We start from the raw sequence: 22726 nt of genomic DNA on the forward strand, positions 1-22726 counted from the left end.
ACGTCTCTGTTAACTTTCACAAGTGGAATCCCAAATCCTTGGGAGAGAAATAAAGCAGTCAGAGATGGAGGTGAGGATGTGTGGCCTTCCATACTAATCTGAATTGCTTTTACAGCTTAGAAGACAAAATCCTAACTTGAAAATGGAAAAAAACACAGCATCCCAGCTTTCAGCCACGTCCTCGTTCTGAAGACTGACAGTGCTGAGCAACCTCAGACTTTGCTGCCCCATCAGCCAAGCCAAATAGTTGGTTGATGGAAAAATAACCTTGTGGGCAGTGTATTGAAACACCTCGGAGCCCATGGTGTTAGTGACTTTTTTATTAGATGTGATTGAGAGGAGGAGTGTGGACTGGACAGAGCTTCCTTTCCTAACACCTGCCATCTGCAATGCTGGAAAGCTGGGAATGGTCACAGAGCTCTCCAGTTGTCCAAGCCACTCGTGGCACTGTGTCTGCCACTGAAATCTGGGGGAGCTTCTTCACGTTGTCCCAACCTGGAAATAAATTGAGCAATACAAGATAGCTGGAGAGGTTCTTTAGCCGAGTTTCTGTATGTATTTATTTTCTTTCCCCTTCTTCTTTGCAGTACGTGGTCATTCCAACACGCCGTGCGACCGCAGTGGCCTTGCAGAGTTTCACCTCACACCTCCTGGGAGATGCTGGCAGTCCTTATCTGATTGGATTTGTAAGTGTTCACAGTGGGTTTTGGCAGGGTTGTTTGCCCATGTCTGTTTTTATTTACTAACTGCTTGTCTAAAATGCCAAGTTAAGCCATGCTGGGAAAGGCAGGTCTGTATTTATTGGCAGAATGGGAATCAGATGGTTCGCAGCAGTGCAACTTTCTTGCATGGTTATGTTATCTGTGGGCTACAGTTCAAACTTGGAAGGACCACTTTGGGAGGCGAAGTGAGCTTCTAAATCTTTTTAGCCTAGAGCATTTGTAAAGTTTATAGAGAAGAGTGGTGGCTTTTGTGGTGTGGACGTAGGTCCATTAGGAATTAGACTGGAAGAGAGCGGTGTGTTTAACTATGTATCTGGTCTCATAAGGCAAATATTTCCTTGAGAGTAACAACATGCAGCTGTTCTGATCTGCTGGTATTTTAAACCTGCTCTATGTTGTTATAAATGATGGTACAAGGTCCATGGCAGGATAGATGTATGTGTTTTGTTTTTATTAGTAATGTTCCTTTCTATTGCTGCTGTACTTGTTGGCTTTGGTCTGATTAAAGACTGCTCTTAGTCAAGCACAATCCTAGCATGGAGCAAAACAACAGACCCTGCTCCAAAAGCTGCCATCAGAAAACATTCCCAGCTGAAAATATAAACCTTGAGAAATGTAGTGAGGAAAAGAAATCTGATATATTGAGACAATTTCTTTCCCAGCACCTTTCTGTTGAGTTTGATGCACTGAGAATGTGCTTCAGCATTTATAATATACAGTAACCTCCAAGTAAAACCCAAAGTGGCACCACTGCTCTTGTGACTGAAGGTGCAACAGTTTTCTAGTGAGCTAACTGGGATCTTAATTTAGCCCAGCACCCGGCAAGCATGACTGATGTGCTCTTCCGGCTGAGTACTGCTGTGCAGCATGGCTGCTGCGTTTCTCTGCTGTGCCACTTTTACTTTTTTTTTTTTTTAAACAAACATTTCTCTTCTGCTCATCTCAGAGATGTTGGGCACCTATTTCACCACTGAAGGAGGTTGCAAATGACACATTATATACATGTGTGTGTGTGTGTGTATATACATATGCATATATTTTATATATATATATATGTTCACACACACACACACGTATCTACTTTTGAATGCCAACTCACAAAAACAACACAGTTCCTCTATAGCCCTCTGAAGCTTACGTGAAGAGAGAGATGCAGATAAGACTGAATGGACCAAGGAACTGAGAAATATCCCCAGAGAATCAATATGTATAACTCAGCTTAGTCTTTATTTACTTCAATGCCGTGGGCACCCCAGGAGAAATGATCTTATTTTAGAAAATATTGGAAAGCGGTGAGAGCGAGCGACTCGCTGGGAGAGCCTGCTCTGCGCAGGGGGGCGGCCCGGGGAAGGGAGAGGATGTCAAGGAGGGGGATGAGACAAGCAGGCTGGCGCGCTGCGAGCGCGGGCGGCAGGCGGCGAGAGGCAGGCGGGGTGGTCTCGGGTGACTCCCTCGCCTGTTCTTCCTTTTCGTTACCAAAGAGAGACGTCCGGGAAGGGGGGGGGGCAGGACCCTCAATGATTGCAATTAATCTTGAAAGTTGCCTAGGGCTCTTTAGTGTCACAGATTAAAAAGGACTTTGGTTGTAGAAAATAATGTGCCTTGCCGTACTGGTGTTCAGAGACTAAGCGGCTTGTGAGTTACTTAAGGATGCCTGCCTGAAATATGTATAAGGCCAATTTAATTGGCTGCCCTGGGCTTTCTTTAGACTGGAAAAATATTAATTATGATTTTGAATTAGTCTTCTCTAATGCTGTAGTAGTTGGGCAGTTGTCATTGGGGAGGAGACTATCCAAGCCCAAGCCTCTGTGGAAGGGGACCAGGAGTGAAGCATTTACGGCACCAGCATCCAGTTCTGCTGCCTCTGGGCTGGCTCACGCTCCCATGCGATGACAGTTGAAAGGTCAACTAGAGCTTTCACATAACACCAAAAAGCAAATACTATTTAAAGTGAAAGGGCAAATGACTGGCTTCCTCACTAGATGTGAGACGAGCCAGCAAATTGTACTGTTAAAGTCTGCAGACTCCTGTCACTGGAATTGTCCAGCTGAGTTCCGGGATGGAGACCTTAACACAGGATAGAAATCTCACTCGGGCAGTTTAGACAAATGGTCTGGATTATACTAGGATTTTCAAGGCAGTCTATGGGAGTTAAGCAAGCAACTGCTGTTGGCTTTAAGTGAAATTTGGGCATCTAATTCCCCTAGTCCCTCTGGAAATCTTTAGCCTAAGGACATCAACTCAAATTGCTGTTACTCCAGAGTTACCATGTGGCAGGCCAAGGGCAGAGTGTAGGTCTGGAGAAAGGGAGGGAGAAGGCAGGATAGATCAAATGAACCTCAGTAACTGGCATGCTCAGCACCTAGTGAAGTTCAGCCTCTTGATCACTCGAGGTGTTTCTGTGACCCCCAAGATCTGCCATTTCTTTATTTCTTCTGACTGCTTACAAAATACCATCCATCTGAGACTCCTTCACTAAATGAGCAGTGTTTTGATTCAAATACGGCTGGAATCTTATATTGTTTTGGGGAGATCACAGTGAGATAATATCTAGTGGTGCTCTTAGTACAGATCCAGATACCCATGTCCTTGCAGGACTAAGCTGTCTCAGCCATTTGTCTCTGTATGTTTGCTGGGTACCAATAAATGTTGTATTGATCTTAAAATCCTTATATGGAACGCAGAAGGTATTTAACAGCTGCAGTCCTGTGTGTGGGAGTGCTTTTCTGTCTTATGGTGTGCCATAAGAGTTGAAGGTCAGACTCCGATTTTTCTATAGTCTCCCAAGTTCCAAATCTTGCAATGCAGTAACGTTCATGCTCTGCATTTATGCAGTTCCTTACAGTCACCCAAAGTGTCAAGTATGTGTTGCTGTTTGAAAGCTAAGTGGAAAGAAGCTTTATGTGTGGGTTTTTTCATGTCTCTTTAAATATTGATAACTTTGATGGTGTTTTATTATGGTAAAAAGTCTTAAGATTGTCTTGCAAAGAAGCTAGGCAAATGCAGTTTTTAGGGTGGCAGCTGTAATTTGCTACCTGCCAAACACTGAGATCAATTACTATAAATCAGTGCTGCCTGTTCATTCATAAACAAGAAGCATTGCTGCAGTATTTCATTAGATGAGATAGCTTTTATTCCTAGATAGCTGTAACTTTTTCAAGACATTTGTGATAACTTGCAGAGTTTAAATAAATAATGTTTAATGACTTGGAGTATAACTCCATGCTTTGTTCTTGAGGCAGTCAGTGAGAACTTTCACCTGTTCAATGCATTACACCCAAATATCCTTAGTACTTTCCCATCTTTTGAAGGTCCCACTATGCAGACATGGTTGCTGAAGCACAAAACAGTTAAAAGAAATACCTCCAATCCTCCACAAATATAAAGGATCAGATAAAGGTCTTCTAACTGCTCTTCCTGTGCCCTAATTCCTAGGCCACATTTCAAACTCAGAAGAGTTGTGCGGAGATAGCCAAGAGCAGAATTTTATATACAGTTAATACTTCACATGTTGGATCATAGCTCCAGTTCTTTGTACTATTAATTTTAGTTATATCTCTGCTGTCCTGTAGAATCAAATTATTAGAAGAAGTGCCAGTGGGTCTGTGCGTGTATGTGCATCTGTGCACACGCATACGTGTACCTGTCTTCCCTGCTCAGGGATTGCATTAATTCTTCACACAAACAGCAGTTTTCCTCCACTTACTGCTGTACTCTTTTGCTTCAGTCAAACCCAGTGCAGACAGTCATTTTTTGGTTTGAGGCCATGCCTTCATACTCTTCTTATTTTCTTTTCTTCCTCTGGGCCTGGTATTTGCTTCCTAGGTGAGCAGTGAAGTGCTCTCCTCCTCCATCCTTGCTCCGCTTCTGACTCTGATGAGAAACGGCACCTACTGCAGGCTTTGCTCTCTCTCCGTGTGCCAGGGAGTCTGCAGACACGTGCTGTCCTTGGTGCCTGGTGCTGTTGGCTCCCCTGTTATCTTGCTGCTTTATTAAATTTTCTCTTGACTCCCTGTCCAGCGGGTCTAGGGACCGAAACCTGCCTGTATCTGTTTGTCACCCGGCAGCATCAAGGTGTGAGGAATGGTGTTTTAAGTGCCAGTGATCACTGGTGCCTCCAACACCAGCACCTTTTGATGGGCTAAACGCTACTCCTGGTAGTCATGGGGGTGATACCTACCCATCCAGGCCCCCTCAGCTCCTGCTTCTTCAGCGTTACCTGAGGATCTCAACCTCCGGCCATGCCAGGCCAAGGAGAGTATGGCCAGACCTTGCAACTCCACGCTGCGAGGAGGCACCCAGATCACCCGTCTGTGTGCTGACGGTCCTGCAAAGGCTCTCTCCATCTGTCCCTCTCTAGTTAAGCACATGGCAACATGAGCCGAATTGCTGGGTCTCTCTGACAGCTTCTCTGACAGCTTCCTCTCAGCAGACCTGGGGCCGAAGGCTGTTCCCAGTGCTGCAGCACGCTGTTTTTCCTGGCAGCAGGGACCACAAGAGTCGGAACAGACGTCTGCTCTTTGAACAGTCTTCTTTTGAAAAAGAGGTCTGGGTGTGTGTGAGTGGCCTCACAATTGTAAGCAAATCTGAGCTGTTCTGTTTCGAAGGGGTTTTGTGCAACTCCTAATATTTCCTGGAAGAGTTTTAACGATAAGCCTATCACTTGTCACCCTCCACTTTTCTCCCTTCCTCAACTTTCTTGTGTGAGTAGGTTGATAAACTAGATCTAATGAGCCACTTAAATAGCAAGAATGCTAATGACTTTCCTTTAGCAAGTAGTTAGCAGAACAGTGTTAATTATCACCGGTGCAGAGTATCAGCAAGGCAGATCAGCATTTGATTAGGGGCATCCCAAGGAAAACTGTAGTAAATGCAGCAACTGAGATACTTCTTTAATGAAAGTTATAATTGGAGCCATAGATTTCACAGCCTTCTTGTCCTGGTTTGAGACAGCCTTTCAATGATTTACTTTCAAAGATATTTACCTACCAAGTAAATACTGAATATGTATAGAAAGCAGTTCTGTATGTAAAGAATTGTCTGTTTGAGGAAGCTGAATTCATGTATTATGGTTTAAAATTTGTATAGTACAGTTTAAAATGCTATGGCTACTCTACAGGAGATCTGTGGACATGCTTACTCTGGAGTAGCATTTTTTCCAGTTTAGCTGGCTAGATTAAAAAAGGCCACCAGGCTAAAATCTCGTTACCTGTTGGGTCTCAAATCCGCTGCTGTCTGACTTAAAAGCAGGGTAGCGCAGGAAAGCGAATCATTGCGATGCGATGCTGCAGTCTAGGCTTTTTGACCCTGTCTGACCTGTACAGCCTTACCCCAAATATGGTCTTTTGCATGCTTGTTAGTGAGCGTGTAGCACTGTGTCCTCTGCCAAAGCAGAGGGGGAGATGAGCTGCAGTTCTAAGAAGCAAAGCATATTCTGTAACAAAACTGTGCAAATTATTCCACTGCTGTTGTAGGACTTCAGGGAGGGTGCAGAGGAGTCTCTCTTGGTAGCTCCTGCAGCATGTTGGATTTCATGAAAGCCCCTCTGCCTCTGGCCCAGGACACTTTCCAGTGAGTGCCTCCAGGAGAGCTTGTTCATTTTTCAGGATTTGCTTCCTATGAGAGCAAAATTAAGTTTTCAGTGAGTGTTTCTTATAATGATTTATCAGATGCTGCTTCTCAAGAGCTGTCCCACCCCGCCACTGCTACTGCATTTGAAAGCTCAGCCTGGAAGTTTGTCTTTAGCCTGAATTCTTTCCCCATCATGTGATCACGGCCCCATGATGGCACTAAGCTTGTGGTGATGAGGATTAGTGGCTGGGGAAGCATTGCTGGGCCTATTTGATGAGGATTAGTGGCTGGGGAAGCATTACTGGGACTATTTCTATCACAAGTGACTTACTGTAGTATTCTAGTACACAGTTGTGTTCATATATATATTATATATTTATAATATGTACAAGCGTATATGTGATGCATCATCTCTGTTTCACCCATGTCAGCCTTTAGGCAGCATCTTCCATCACCTGATGGAGATAGTGGATGACACGTGAAACACATTCATGTTTTGATTTGTTAGCAAGTGCCAGCTGCTTGCCTGCTGCTCTGGAGCCCAAGCAGGATCACTCCCCATCTAAAGGCTTTCCCCCACGGTCACGCTTGCATATGGCCCAGATTGTGGTGGTTTAAATGGACCTTGCCCTTGCAGTTTAACATCTCATGTACGTGTGTCAGGGTAGTAGTCTGTAGGAAAAGAGACCCCAGCCCTCACCCTTATTATCTGTTTTCTTAAGCAATAATTTTAACTTCAGGAATTCTCTGGTCCTGGCTGAGCTGAGTAATTAAAAGCCTTTTTCATAGTGCATGGAAAACCCAAATCTTTGATATGGCTGGCAGCTGCAAAAAAGGGGAGAATTAAGCACCTGGAGATCAATCCATATGGGATTTATCTCCTCATTGCAATGAGCTAACAAGCTTTCCACTTCTGCTGATTCAGCAACAGACAAGATTTAAATCTGCCCTAAAAAGCCAAATGACTTCCCATATATAAAATGCTCTTTGCCAAGGGTTCACAGTTTGTTCTTTTTTTTTTTTTCCCTCCAGAGCTGCTGTGCACCCGTCATTTCCTGTGACTTTGGTAGAAATGTAGGTTCTGGGTATTTCTAAAAAATGGATTCTTAAAGCAAATAAAAGAATCTCATTAAAGAAAATCCAGTATCACCATACTGGACATGGAAAAAATACCACTAGTGGTCTGGCTGTGAGGATCTTGTGGGAATTCACATGAGCTCCATTCACTCTAAAGCTCTTAGAAATGGTTGTCAAAGGTGTCAACTTGGGTTCAGCATGGTCAGGAATACACTTCTTAATGACACACAAGATTAGCACAGCTTGATTCTATTTGGGCCGCAAGACCATTTTACCTCCATAGTACGTTGCTGCCACAGACTGCTGCCTTTTACTGAATGAAGGAATTTTTAAAGTAACAAGAATGGTCAGAAAATCATTGTTACTGTCTCTGAAGCGTTCCAAAACTCACTCTGAAAACTCAGCATTTCTGCTAAGAATAAACAAATGAACAATTTCCAGAGCTGATCTTTGTTCACCTCCAGTATTTCAAGGTATGTCCCATCTACTCTGTCTCTCCTCAGTGCACTAAAAATCTCCGATAAAGGGCTTTCTTCTCTGAGCTGTCAAGGAGCCTTCAAACTCCCAATGCGGATACAAAGTCTTGGTGGTGCTCTGCGCCTTGCGGACTGAGGCGTCTGATTTCTGCAACACGGTGGAAGGTGCAAGTCCTTCTTGCTGCTAAGCCACAAGCTTGCTCCAGTGAACAGCAACAGGGGAGAGGGTGACTGGCATCCGTCCCCTAGGAAATAGGAGTGCAGAAAGAAGCTGCTCCTCATGAGAAAACATGCACAGTTGCCTAGTGCCCTGTCTGCATAAGGAATGAGCTCCAGCAGTGTAAATCATCCTCATCCCAGCAGAACTGCAATTGCAGTTGGGACTGCTCTGCTAAAACAATTTCAGCGTAAAGTTCATGCTCCTACGGCAGTAACAGCAGTAGGTACAGACGAGGGTAACCTCAGGGACTGGCTTGCATCCTCTAACCACAGGACCCAGAGCTCACGCGTGGGCAGTGCAGCCCTGCAGCCCCACGCTGTGACTCCATTTCAGGAGAAGATCATCTGGTCTCATGAATTTTTCCATCTGGGACATTCAGTCCAAGAAGGGGGCTGTGCTGCAAGGAGAGATGTGTCTCCTAAGCCACCTCACTGTGGACAGGGACACTGCTGAAGGGTGTGCTCCAAGCTGTGGTCCTGTGCCCCAGACCTTATTTCATCATGTAAGTGGGCACCCTCCAGCCCTACTCATTTAAGTACCGGTGCGCTATCATGTGAGCCACGTTCCTTGCTTCCACGTTGCCCAAGGCACAGGGGGTCTCGTGCTAGGACAGAAGAAAGTCAAATCTTCGAAATCCAGCAGACGTACAAAGTCCATCCATTAGGACTGCAAGTGGAAACCTTGATTGAGTCTCTTAATTTACTGCAGCTTTCTGCACCAGTTATTTAATGCAGTCTGCTAATCCTGGGCAGGAACGAGGGTGTAAGCAGAGGAGCCTGCTGCAGGGGAAGCAGTGCAGGAGTCTTTGCAATGGGCAATGCTGGGGCAAACTCAGGTTCCGGGCACAAATGCAAGATACTGATATTGTCACCAGCCAACTGGTAAATCTGGTTGTGATCTCAGGATGCAATTAAGATCAGCAGAGTTTTGGCTTTCTTCCTCATTGTCCAAACATGACAATGTTAAAAGTGAAATAACTTTTAGAAATAATTGCTCTTCTCCTTCTGCAGCTTTCAGAACTAATATAAAATAATGAGTTTTATTTCCTCTTTTTATAATGTGTTTCTCAAGCCATTTAACACAGCATAAATGTTTGTGCTCCCCCACAGGGCTGTGGAATTGCTTACTCTTCCTTTATAAAATCCCTTATTTTTGGTTTCTGATCTATGTTTGCATTCATATTTGATTTTGAAAAAATCCAAAGAAACCTGTTGCATGCATAAACAATTTGGTGTCACTGCGAGGTTACAAGGAGCAGTCTGTAAAGGAATCGTATTGAAGAGCCAGGGAGAACCTGGCCTGCATCAAATTGGTAACAAAATCAGATATTTGTGCCTAGATGCTGCATTGGAAATATCCATTTATGTAGCAAGATTTGTGCCCGAGAGGCAAAGTCAGAAATTTAGTAAAATCAAGCACTTGCAGAGGAATTGAGATGAGATGTAAGACTCAGCCATGAGCCAAGGTGGTTGAAAGGGGATGACTTCAAAGAGGATTTAACCATTGCTACCATTACATTGTCTAAGTAGGAAATCTGGTTAAGTTAACTGCTCGTGCCGTTCAGGAGGGAGGGTAACATGGGAACAAGCCATCTTTCTCCTACTTGAGCACATCTGAGCTTTTATTATATCAATAGCTCGTCCTGTGTTCCAAAAAACACAGCACAGGCTTCCAAAGCAAAGGCGATGAAGTTTCCTTTCTTTCCTGCATCGTCTTCTGAAATTAGACTGAGACGCAGTCGCTGAGAGTTTGGTTTTTTGGATCAGGCCCACTGGAGCTGTACTGTTCGTACTCCGGAAAGTGGACTTTTTCTCTAGCTGGACTCCATCCAGTTGGCTGCCATCTGCTGCCTGCAAGCCATTTGTATTCTGTTACAAAAATGCCATGAGTTAAAGTTTATTTAGCGAAGTCATTCTTCTTGGTCTGAGATCTGTGTTACGCAGTGAAGCAAAAGATGTGAGCTTTTAAAAAGTGAAGATGCTATCAAAGACTTTTGATTACACTGCGAAACAACAGCAGGGCCGCCTTATTGATTTTCCAGTTTCAAGTTTGGGGTAAAAGTTTTGAAGTCGTTTGCCACTTACCGATTAGCAGAAGGAAAGAAGGAATCCAAAACGTGAGTCAGCACTGAAGAGCTGGCCCTGACTGTGCATGTAAACCCCACTTTTTATTAGTCATGACAGAGAGAAGGTATCAAATATGACACTAGACCGTGTATTGCCAAATCATGGGGAGACAACTCAGAATGCAATCATTGAGAGGAGTCTGGAAAGGCAAAAATTTGGCAATGCAGAGCCGACCGTTTGGCGAACAGTATGTCATTCTTGGAACATATGTGTTTAATTATGTGCTGTGTCCTCTTGAGAGGAGGTGCCAAAGTTCCAGTCTTAGCAGGTGGCTTGTAACAGAGTGGAAAAGACAACAGGGAACGGTGACTGCATAAGTTAACAGCAAAAGCATATACATGAGACCCGGTAAAGATGGAAAAGAATTAAGAGATGCAGAGTTGGGTGAGGGAGTTGTATGAAACCTAGATTAGAAGTTTAGCTGGTTTGGTGGGAAGGATGGTACCTGGGATGGGAAAAAACACTGCTATTCCCAAATTGTGCACTTGGAGAATACGTTGAGTTAAAAATAACAAAATACAAACAAGATTTGTTGATACAGAAGATTGATACAATGCCTTAGAAGGAAAGGTGTGGGGAAAGCTGCACTGGAGGTTTTATTTGCTGGAGATTTTATATTTTCAAAGCTCTTTTTAGTCTGGGATGTCATGTCATCTGTAAGATAAAGCAATCAGGAGTGCATGCCTAGCTTTTCATCCTCTATTGCTGATTTATCATGTGAATTTGCTGAGTGATTTATTGTCTGGTCCTTTTGGAGGATAATTGTATCCATTCCCAATACTGAAAAGTGTTTTAAAATTTCTAGGTGAAAGATGCTTTGAAATGCAAAGCCTCAATTCTGGTTATTTCACACAGACGGGCTGATTCAATGCCCAATTTTGGTTCATAATAAAGAGTAAGGGAGATGTTGGGAACTAAGGTGTCTGGACACAAGAGGGAATAAATTATCAGCTGAGGTCCCCATCTCCTGAGTGCAGTTCTGCTGATTTCCTGAGGGTGCATTCTCTTCACATTCAAACCTTGTTGCCATTTTTTTAAGAAGTCTCTCAGACTAATAGCCACTGGATTTTGCCTTTCAGTCAAAAGACTTTTTTAACAATCAGTTCTCGCATGAAACTTGTTGATAATGCTCCTGTTTCTCTATCTTGTTATAGACTATGAAAAATGCTCTTTGAGAGGACAGGAACACTTCCTTAGCTCTATCCCAAGCGCTGAAATTTCCTCCTCCTCCTTTCTAGGGTAGGGAACGGAACAGAAGAGTCTGTCTAAAAACCTTAAATCCTTAATGTAAATACAGTGTCCCACTTCTGGGACAACCAGGGTACCAGTGTTTGTCCACTCCTCTCTACTGCAGATTTCTCCTTCATGAAAGACGGTCCTCTCCCCTTCTGTGCACAGATCGGTTCCACCACCACCCTCAGGCTGCCTGCTCCTCCTTTCCTTCACTGTGCCAGGTGCCAGGCTGAACGAGAAGAAGCATATTAAGACCCTGAGGCCACCATCGCTCCAAAGAGTGTCCCTACTACAGAGCCCTTAAAGCGCGCTCTGACCTGTTCACCTGAGTCCCCGCGAGCATCATCTTCCCATGACCTTCTGTTGTGCTTAGGCCTCTGCTGAGGCATCTCCTCACACACGTTTGCCTTCCAGGTCACCACAGTTGGCTGCAGGGCTGTGAATCGGTGATTTCTCCTGGGTGTTGAGATTTCCTCACTTCACTTAACTACCATCTTTAGATTTAAGCCTCAAATGATGTTTTCTGCTTGTAGTTTGTGTCTAAGGCCACCTGTTTCATTAGCAATAACGTAGCTGTTTAGGGGTTGCTGTACAACCTTTAAATATTTCTAGAACTGATTTCTGCATGTGAACAGCTGTAGGATTTTATACTCCCTGTTGTCTTTTGGTATAAACTAGTGTTTCTGTCTCAACAAAAGGTCACAGCCAAAACCAGAGCTGGATAATTAAACACCCCATGTCTTGAGACTCATCCCCGCTATTGCTACCGTTCTGTTGGATTTGTAGAGAGTAACGTTGTTTGCTGGCCAGTGAATATTAAAATGTGATTGTTTTGTCTATGGAAAGTCATTAAATATTACTGTGTCTTAGCAAAAGCTTTTCATAATGGACTAAATACTGCAATCGCACATCACTTCTCTTTTGTGTCGATGCAAGCTTGTGTTCACTTTCATATAATTACATTATTTTGTTGTTGGAAGATGCAGGTCGCCTTAGCCCGTAAACTTAGTGGTGTGTGGCTCTTCGGTCTGCATGCAGCCACTATGCAGCAGGCCTGGTCTGGGACCAGGGGCACCTTCACATCTTGCACACAATTACACCTCCAAGTGCAGCAAGCTCATGAGGTTAGAGAGGGGAAGGAGGCCTGGGCCTCACGCACAAGGATAAAACCATGTTAGAGCTCCGTTTCTGCAAATCAGGTGGCATCTCAGGATTTTATGCTCTGTGAAAGAAATTTCCCCCTTCCCACCCAATACACAGGAATGGAATTTAACATCTTTTTCTGAAAGGTAGATGATGTGTAGGAGTAAGCAGGACTTAACAGAAATTGCCGAAGATTGATCGCTCCCTCGCCCAGCGAGCTCTGGCAGTGCAGCGTTGCCAGCACACTAGGAGGCCTGATCTGTACAGTGGGACTAGAAACCTGCTGATTCAGGCACTGAAGCAGCTAGGGAGGAGATGGAGAGGGCTGTGGGAAGAATAATAGATCAGGCCAGAAGAGTGCTAGGGAGAGGAGAGACCCTGCTGAGCTGCTCACAGCGGAAGCTGCCCAGGCTCCGGAGTGAAGGATAAAGGCATGCGCAAGGCTAAAGCATGCAAAGGACATTCAGCCTTTACTGAACAAACTGGTCCATTTTAAACTCTGTGCACGTGTTCTGTGGGCGGCCGTTCAGGGAATCGTGTTCTCTCACCTTTATTATGCCTCTTTTTCATCTAAGTGACTAATTTTTTTGCCCTTCTCTTCTAGATCTCAGACCTGATACGACAAAGCACAAAGGAGTCCCCGCTCTGGGAGTTCCTCAGCTTGGGGTATGCACTCATGCTCTGCCCGTTTGTCGTTGTCCTAGGAGGGATGTTTTTCCTGGCCACAGCCCTCTTCTTCCTAAGTGACCGAGCCAAAGCTGAACAACAGTGAGTAACCTGGCAATTGCACATGGGGAGGTACAGAAGCCTGTTCTCTCTCCTGAGCGTTATGCTTGTACTCTTTTCCCGGGCTTTGGTCCTTCAGGTAAAGGATGTCAGGCTGTGTGTTAAGAACCTCAGCTCAGCGGAGTGCATGGTGCTGCACGAAGTGCTGGGGCTTGGGTCATGCTGGCTGGGCATCCTTTACAGGCTTCTGCTGCGGTGGATCTCAGTTGTTGGCTGTATGTCCCTGACGGGAGCATGTTATTTGAGATCACAGGCCCCTTCTACCCTCGCGTGGGCATGCCACAGGTCAGGCCACCTGCGGTTAGAGGTTGCTGTGTGGGGGAACCTGTGGACTGCTAGGTGAAGAGCAAGAGATACCTTACAGAGCTTGGTGGTCAGCTTTGAATCCCTGGTCCCATCTCAGCCACCTGTGCCCTGCTCACTACATCCAGTATACAGAAGCATCAGGCAAGAAAGAAGCAAGCTGTGTATGTGGGGACATATACGCTCAAGGGTGGCTGTATTAAAGATAGTCTTTCCCAGTCCCGCATTGCAGCTTGTAAAAAAAAGCTACTGTTTTTCAGTAAAGAAACCGATTCGGACCACCTCACGGTTGGCAACTACAGTAATTCAGAAGACGCTTCCACATGACACACACACTTCTGGGGTTAGTCTTTTTCTCATAATTGTTGAACAATAAGAGTGTCTATGTATAATGTCATGCTGAATACGTGGGCAGGTGCCTGGACCGGTGTTGGCTGCAAGTTGCCTTTGCCTTGCTCCCACTGGAAGGAGATACTTTTGTGGTGTGGTTGTGAGAGGAATTTGCATCGGTTCAAGACCAACCGCACAGGCATGCCATTGTAACATCAGCACTGCGTCAGACATCGATGTCGATGTGAACTTTGCGTGACTGAGCTTCCCCTTTATAAATCTGCTTCCCAGTGCCCATAGGTATCCGCGTTCCACCTAGAATGAGGTGTTTAAACACTGTAGAGAAGATAGGACCTCATCACATATCTTGTAAGGTGGTTAAGTCCTGCATAGTTTAACTTCAGTGTGGCTTTGAGGACGTGGTTCTGTCCTCACTGTGCTCCTGCCTCTCACTGACCTGCGCCTGGTTTGTTGTCATCCCCATGTAAGAGCTTTAAGTTGCAGTAAGTGAACTGGAGATCAGATGTTAGGAAGAATTTCCTAAGAGGAGAAGGAGGTAAATGCTAGAGCAGATTGTCTGGGGAATCTGCCCTGGTTCCTGAGGGTCCCCGGCTTGGTCATGAAGCGGGAGGATGGGAACTGATCTCCGGCTGCCTTCCAGCCATGTTTCTATAATGGTGCGTGTAGGCTGCATGCACACGTCTAAGCAGCAATCGCTTGGGGACGGGGCAAGATAAACAGAAGTTTACAGAAGGTGGTCGGCAAGGCTTTTATTGTTGCAAGGAGCCAAAAGCTCGATCTGTGATAGGGTAGCAGTATAACACAGCAGATGAAATCACCCTCATGCCTGGCCATGAGGCTGGCTTTGCTCGGGGGCCCGCCTGTTTCTAGACCAAGTTCGCTGTGTCTGTCTTCACTGTATTCGGATGGGAGACTCCTCTTTCTACCTGCTCACAGTTACCGTGCTCAGACGTGTCCCTTTGCCTGCCTGCGTTGCTAGCACAGCACGGGGGCATCTCAGGCGGCGGCGGAGGATTTGGGTTTTCAGGAGTGCCTGGCTATGTGCAAAGCGTTTACTGTGGGAGGAGAGATCACATCCCACAGCTCTGCTTTCTCCTGCATAAATGTGTTTACTCCGATCCATTGCTGTCTAGCCTGAGCAGATTTGGTTGTGTTTGGTTGTTCACGCCCAAAGCATACCAACTCCCCACCATTGCCAGGCCACTTAGCAAAGAAACACATCCAGGCTTCAGACCTATTGTTATTGCTCTCTTTCAGCATCCTTCCCTTTCCTGGTCTGTCTGATTCGCGTTTGCTTATGAACTTTATATTATTCAGTTACTGATCCTTTGTGTACTCTTGCAAACTAGCTCAGATACAGAGGGAGAACAGTTGTCATAAATAATGGCTAACAAAGTAATTTCTCCCAAATCACTTGCTGCCCTGCTTCTGGATATGCCCACTCCCCTGTTAGAAACACTCTGGCCTTCTACATTCAGGTTCCTGGAGAGCGCAGATCAGTTCAGGTTTGACATGAACAGTATTCCGATATCTCTAAAGAGGCTGGTGGCTATGGAGTGAGGCTTCTCCCTGCCATGTGCAGTGGGGTCTGTGCTGTCGCTTCGGTCCTGTCTGCTGTTGCTGACAGGTTCAGTGGTCTCCTTGGAAGAATTTACAGGGGAGGATTTGTTATTAGCTGCACGTTTGCCTGCTAGAGAAAAGACAACAGAGCACTTTCCTATTAGCATTTTAAAACTCCATGCTGGACGCCAAATCTGATGTCCAGCTCCTGCCTACGTGACAGCCCACCTGTGCTTTGGCAAGGCTAGCTTTCCGCCGGCCAATCCCCCCTCGTATCCTACCTCTTCCTGCCTGCCTACGGGAGAATTTCTTCTGCAAGACGCCGCCTTTTCCCTCTGCAGTCGGTCGTGCTGCTCAGACAACAGGACTTGGAAATGCACTTTGCCAAAAGAAATCAATTAACCTGCGGGAATCGCAGACGCTGGTGTCGCACGCCGGAGATTAAAGCCATTCATCACGAGCAGGGTCAGGGCGCACAGGCCAGATGTCGCAGACCTCTCTAATGAACTAATATGGGGGCAAAGAGGTGTAACGCTGCTCTCTGCAGCCCTGCTCTGCCTATGGAAATGGAGCTTTCCCGGTTTTAATTTCCAGGCTTCTGCGAAAAGCAGCTCGGGGTTTTATCGTTAGGATTTTTTTGTTTGTTTGTTCCTTTGTGTAACGGTTTCTGTTTGGGCGTTTGCTTAGAGATAATTTCTTCTTCCAGGCAGTGCAGAGTATCAGGATAGCAACCTCTCTTTCCTGTAAAGCTTCCTCCAGTTTCCACCACGCTTCCTTTCAAAAACAGAATTTACAGCCTTTCAGTGCCTCGTGGTGTTGTGATGCTGCTTTTGTCATTGCCACAATTCTGGGCCTATTTTGTGGATTACTTTTTTAGTACAGTAATTCCACTCAGTAAGATGCCCCCTCTCACAAAAAGGCTAATCAGAAGAATTTCTTCATAAAGCAACTCTTCTCTAAAAAGTCCTGGTTCTTGTATAATTACTTTCATACCGCCTCAGAAATCTGTCAGCTTAAAGAGGCTTTTAGTAAATGTAGGACTAGCAGAGCAAGACCCAGTAAATCACTTTGTCATATAATCTAATAATTTCTGGTGCAATTTTTAAAGTACAAATTTAATCCCACCCTTCCAAAGTGATGTGAGAGAGAGAGCGGTTAGAAAATGGTTTCCGTAAGAGATCTTTTGCACTAGTAATAATAGATATCTCATAGCTCTTTTTGAAAGGACTAGGGTATCAATTTTGTTGGCCTTGTTATCGCTCAACTACAATTCCTGTTGTGATTTCACTGGACTATGTCGTAGATCTTTTCCTGTTCTGTACTACTGTGGTGGAGGGTTAAAGCAGTGATTTTTCCTTTCCAAACATGCCTGCACTCCATACTGCATTTCTCTTCTCTGCTTCATGAAAATTTGTAAGACCTGACTTATAGTTGGAGATCCTCTGGAAGACGATATCTAGCACAGTATCTGGCCACGGTGGAGCCATGCAGAAAAAGATCAGAAATGTAGCGACGACCCTCTTGCTCTCTAGCTCCAGCACCGATACCTGAGCAGCCTTGGCAGCTATCGGCCAGGAGGCAACGTTCAGGGGTCAGCAGCACTTCAGGTACTTCACTGGTTGGAAGTAAAAGCTCAGCACTGCTGAGAATTGTGTCTGTGGCCCGTCTGTGTCCTCTTCCTCACGCATAATTCACATAACTTGAAAAAACAGAGCTCTGCCCTAGGGATGCAGAAGAACAGCCTACATCAGTACTTGCTAGAAGCAATGGCTTCACCAGTAATTAGGAGGCAGGTATCCTTTTTATTATGAAAAGGAATAAAAATATGTCCTTTTCCCAAGCTGTGGCAACTTTTTGGGTTCCAAAGGCATATAAATCACTGTCTTTAATTAGTGGGCAATATGGTTCTGTTCTGGCATGAGTTAGTTAAGCAGCTGGAGCTTTGCTGAGCAATGATACTTGTCTCTGCACCGACACAGACCCAAGGATCACCGACGCTCTGCAGCAGACGCAGGGCGGTTCTGCAGCCCAGTGTCCTGTCTCCAACAACAGCCACTTCCACTTGTTGTTGAGGGAAAACCCACCAAGGTGTTTCCTGGGAAACACCACCCTGTGTAGGTGTAGGAAAATCTACCCTTCTTCTTCAAAAAGTTTTTTTTTTTAGTTAGTTTTTTTTATTTAATTGCTGATCTTTTACACCTGAAAGCATGAGATTTTCTGTTCTTCCCCATACCCTTCCAGAGGTACAAAAAGATGCCCTGGATGGATTTCCAGGGTTCAGAACTGTTCAGTCTCTCTCTGCATTCTGCATGGTAAATGCTGGATATTTTCGCCAAAGATACAGCAATGCAGATCAGGCAGCAGGATGCAACTGCAGCATATTTCCCTGGTGCAGACATGAACAGGAATAAATAACTGCACTGATGCAGCTGGTCAGAACAAAAAAATATAGGTGTTTAACTAGCTAGCACTCAGCCCTTCAGAGACCTGCGAGCATAAATGGTTCGCCTGTTTGGGTACATGACTAGTGAAGAATCAAGCTACTTGAACAGCTCTAATAGGTTTTCCCTCCCTCCTAAAAATTAAAATTAAACATTTAATAAGAAAAAGATTTTTACTCTTAATGTCTTTATCAGGTGTGGAGACTCTAACTGAGTAGCAGTGGTGATTAACATTTCATTTTAAAAGTGGGTGGCACAAGCACTAGAAAGAGAATATTCTTATATTGCAGATTAGATAGTGCAAGACACAGAAAGAGCAATTGCTAGTCCATACACCCCTCCTGCTCTCTTAAACATGGCACTTTTGCAAATTACATTACAGGAAAAATGAGAATAATCCATTTTCAGACTGTCTTCTGCTTCACATTGGGCTTATTTTTAGCCTTTTCTAGAACTAGATATAAAATGATCTCCCAGTTCTCGTATTGCAGCAATTTGAAAGTGTCTGACCTTATTTCTGCTTTGCAGATTCTATTATGTGGGGCAGGGGAAGGACTTGCCGAGTTGTCAGCCCTCCTTTCTCTGATTTTTCTGTGGCAGCAGTTAGAGACAGAAAAGACCCAGCAGATGACCCCGTGTTGTTGCCGGCACAGGACAGGCTCCCCCCATTAATGGTGGTACAGATATGTTACAGTTGATATGTTAGACTGATACAACGTGTTCCATTCTGGGAGTTTGTATTGCTGAAAAGAATATTTCTTCCATGAAGTATTTTAAGAGGGACTTGTGAGGGTTGTTTTTTTTTTTTAAAGAAGTTGGACACTTATTTTAGAGTAATCTTTCAGTGCTGCATTGAAACAGAGTTCCAATTTGAGGATTTCAGAGCCAGCTACTGGATTTAATCACACAGCTCCCCAAAAGGGATATTTGAGGAACAGTTACTGATATTGCTGGTATTGCTACTTCTGATATTCAGCTATTTATGGGGAATAACACAATTGCATGGCTTGTTTTTTTTACCTTGCCAAAGAAGAAGAATAATAAAAAACTTCCTATAGTGATATAGACTCACAATGCTTTCTAACCTAGATAAGATGCCCTTGGCCTTTGAAGGCATGCGAAACTTAGAGCAAAGAGTCCAGATTGGGACGTAGAGGATCTGTGATGATGGAGGAAGAGAGTCAAGGAACGTGTTCGGGAAATTAGAGGACGGCGTGATAAAGATGTATAGACTGCAGATGGAATAAGGTTAGAGTATCAAATGGTTCATGTGAAACTGAAGGGTTGGGAACATAAAGAGAAGAGGTGATGAAAGTGTAGGTAGTTTTATTATTGGTGGAAAAGCCTGCTTGTAAACTGTTTTTTCTCCCCTGTTTATTAGCATGTTTGTTACTCCATAGATGCAGCTGACAGATATAAGAATGTAATGGCTTGGGATTGGCAGAATTTTTAAATGCTAATTTGCTTTCCTCAATGGGAGCTGTTGGTTTTGTGCAGATGGAAAATACAGTCTCATATCATAAAATCACTGCGCTGTTCTGTCGCTGTAGTCGACCTGCGGATTTCCTGCAGGTTATGTAGGAAGGTGTCAAAGGTCAGTACGGCTGTTCACAAGACACGTTGAGCTGAACTGCAGTCCTTACTCAGGCAAAACGCTCACGGCGTTTGAAATATGCTGTTCAAGTTAATTGTTGGCAGCAGGAGGTTTGCTTAAGTACAGGCAGAAGGACTGAGCCAGCTGGTGTTGGCATAGCTCTTGCTAACTGCAAGCTGTGGCAGAGGCTGCAGGCAGAGCTTCGTGGTTCTCCAAGCCCATCAATACTGCCCTGTGGAGGTGAATCCCCTGTGCCATCGGGAAAGGAAAACAATATCCCTAGACCATTCCTAGCTACTTAAGTGCTGTTCTACAGCAAGAAGAGAATTTCTCTATGTGCCTGAAGCTATAGAAAGGCAAAGTTTAGTTGTCCTAGAAGATCACCAGATCAGGAGCTCCTTGGAGGCCTAGTGCCATCTTGGCTACGAGCTCTGCTGTGACCTTCAGGAAGATGGATGCTATTCCTAAAATGCCCATCATCTGTAAAAGAAGATTAAAACCACTTACCCATAAGGTGTAAAGGGCACTGAAACCATATGCTCACAACAGATTCAATATGATGCATTGTCATTGCAAAGGACAGTTCTTGGCATGCAAAGACTTTCCGCAGAAGAAGATATTTTAAACTCGTGCTAAGAGAGCTTTGCTAAGGGCACACAGGCACAGATATGAAATCCGATCAGATCCCATGCAGGTGGCTGGAGCAACTGAACAGAAGGCAGCTTTCCAAGCCCGAAACCCTTCCTGACACAAGGAAATAGAACAAATCATGAAAAATTCAGCATTGCCAGTCCGTTTCCTGAAGCCTGTCACTGTCACAGAACATATTATGAAAGCATTCACTTTTACCAGCAGTAGATGACCTGTTCATGTGGAGAATCACATGCTCATATTCAAGGCAACAGTTTTAATAATAGACAAATTCACGCATAGTATAGCAGAAGTCAGTGGACTTGTGCACTCTGAATCTGGACGAGACATGTTCGGCAAGGCAGATTTTCGCAAGCTGTGATCGTGGGGGTGTTAGCATAATTTAATTGTGGTTGGGGCCTTGGCCTGTGTGGCATCTTTTAGTGAAACGGGGCCAGAATGGTTGGCTTATTGCTTCCATTACTTCTACAAGGAGTCGTAAGTGCTCTGGCTTGGCCATTCCTAAAGACGCTGCCAGACGATCACTACGTGCCAGACAGGGCCTGCCCAGACGGTTACAGTGCAGCCAAATGGCAGGACAGTTCCCTGTACCTGGTAGCTTAGAGGCTGGTGAAAAGAGAGCTGTGTCATGGGGCAGTTATTTTGGAGGTTCGTAAATATGTTTCTAATCAAGTGGCATCAGGAAGTTCTACAGGATTTTTTGTTTCGAAGATTTACTTAGATCAAATCTGTTTTTACATGTCATGTTTTATCTCCTTCCCCATTAAACCATGCCAAGGAAAAAGCAAGACCCTCTACTTCCTCTTTCCTCCATTCAACGGACGTGAGAGTATGATGTTACCCACATCTTCCTCAGCACTAAAACTCCCAGCACCTTAACCGTCGTTATCCGGTAGAATTATGTATACAGGGACGGACTCAGGTGCAAAGTTTTGCAGCACTTGGAGACATGCAGCGTCGGCAGCCTCGCGTAGCCCCAGCCTACCGCTGCAGAGCAGTAAAGCCGGCTTAGCTCTGGGGTTCGTTTCCCCCAGCTCCTTGATACCTAACGAGTGCTGTTAACTCTCATCTTCAGAAGCGTTGTGCTGCAGCTGCCTGGGCTATTGATCGTTTCCTTTATGCCAGTTTTCTCCTCTGTCAAGATCTGCAAAAGAGGAAAAATAGAAAGTGACCTATGTTTCTTCCTCTAGAGGCAAATACGCTCAGCACCTGGATTAAATCCACAGACGGAAAACCCTCACGGAGTCTGTGCAGCTTTGAGGGACTATACTGAAAAAAGAGAAAAAAATGCATTTGCTGTACATGATCATCATATTCCGTTCACTAAATCCACTGACGTGCAGGAAGAAAAGAGACTTTAAACCAATTCTATGCAGCTGTTGGAGCACCTGTCAGCACCAGCACGGAGCTCCATAGGGTTGTCCGCCCGGCAGGGCTGCTGCTCAGTAGAGAACGATTCACCGTTTCTGTCCCCAAAAGGAAGGGGATCTCTGTGCCGGTGGCTGCCTGGAGGGTTGCACACAACTAAGTCCTATTTGAGCCTTGTTTGGAGTGGTTTTCTGTGTGTGCATATATATACATATATATATAGAGAGAGTATATATATTTTAACACGAGCCCTAGGCTTTCTCTCTAGCTAGAAATGAATAAGCATAAGCAGCCAGCAGAGCTAAATTAAGCAGTGGTTTGCCACTCCAACACACGCTACTCCTATGCCCACTTCTTCGTTAACAATTTTTAGCATTGTGTCATTTTTCTTTAGCAAACTGACCTCAGCTTCATCAAGCAGACCATGTTCCTGGGAGGCTGGATGAACCTGTCATGATGCATCAGGAAGCTCAGCGCATGGACTATTTTTAGCTGTGCCAGTCCTGTCCCTGTACCGCTAACGGGGATCTTTCTAGGTTGATGTATTATTATTGCTCACCTTTCCTGCATCTTCAGGCATCATTTTAAGCTGCAGCATACTAGAAGCCTTTTGAATCAAAGCACTGAGTTTCAGCAAAGGGGTATGCAGTAATGCATGTTGTTAATCCTGTGTGTCATGTCCCCAGCTTACTGACGTAATGATCAAAATAGCTTGAGTTCAGTTAAAACATGGTATGTTCTCTGGAAGGAATCCTTAATTTGGCTCTTCTTGTACCCTGCTCAGGAGGTAAGCAGTTGTATTAAGGTTAAATGTTCCCATAGCTCTTTTTCTGGAAGGGGATGGAGGCACAGGTGGACAAACCAGTGTGTTCAGCATCCCAGACTAAGTCTGTTATAAAGCAGGGAACCAAATCCAGCTCCTACCAATTGCAGAGGAAAGCCGGAACTATCCTTTGTCACTGGAGGATGGTAATGGCTAACACATTTACATTCTGCATTGCTTGATTAAAAAATCTATGCAATGAAGGGTTTGAAACGTGCGTACTTGAAGTGGAGTCTCTGCCCTGCTGGTTTAGCTACTGGTGAAGTGTCTGGCAAAGGGAT

The 22726-nt window shown here is 44.8% G+C and overlaps 1 protein-coding gene across 1 annotated transcript in view; it reads left to right on the top strand.

Annotated features, from left to right (window-relative positions):
- SPNS2 (sphingolipid transporter 2) overlaps window positions 1–13340 on the top strand; it is a 124576-nt gene extending 111236 nt beyond the window's left edge. The window contains exons 10-11 of the mRNA XM_026063708.1: window positions 588–686; window positions 13173–13340. Coding sequence (XP_025919493.1) covers window positions 588–686; window positions 13173–13340 — 267 coding nt within the window. The remainder of the gene's footprint in view (window positions 1–587; window positions 687–13172) is intronic.
- Window positions 13341–22726: the final 9386 nt, after the last annotated feature.

The sequence above is a fragment of the Apteryx rowi genome, unplaced genomic scaffold, assembly GCF_003343035.1.
Source record: "Apteryx rowi isolate R43461 unplaced genomic scaffold, aptRow1 scaffold_20, whole genome shotgun sequence".
Lineage (NCBI taxonomy): Eukaryota > Metazoa > Chordata > Aves > Apterygiformes > Apterygidae > Apteryx > Apteryx rowi.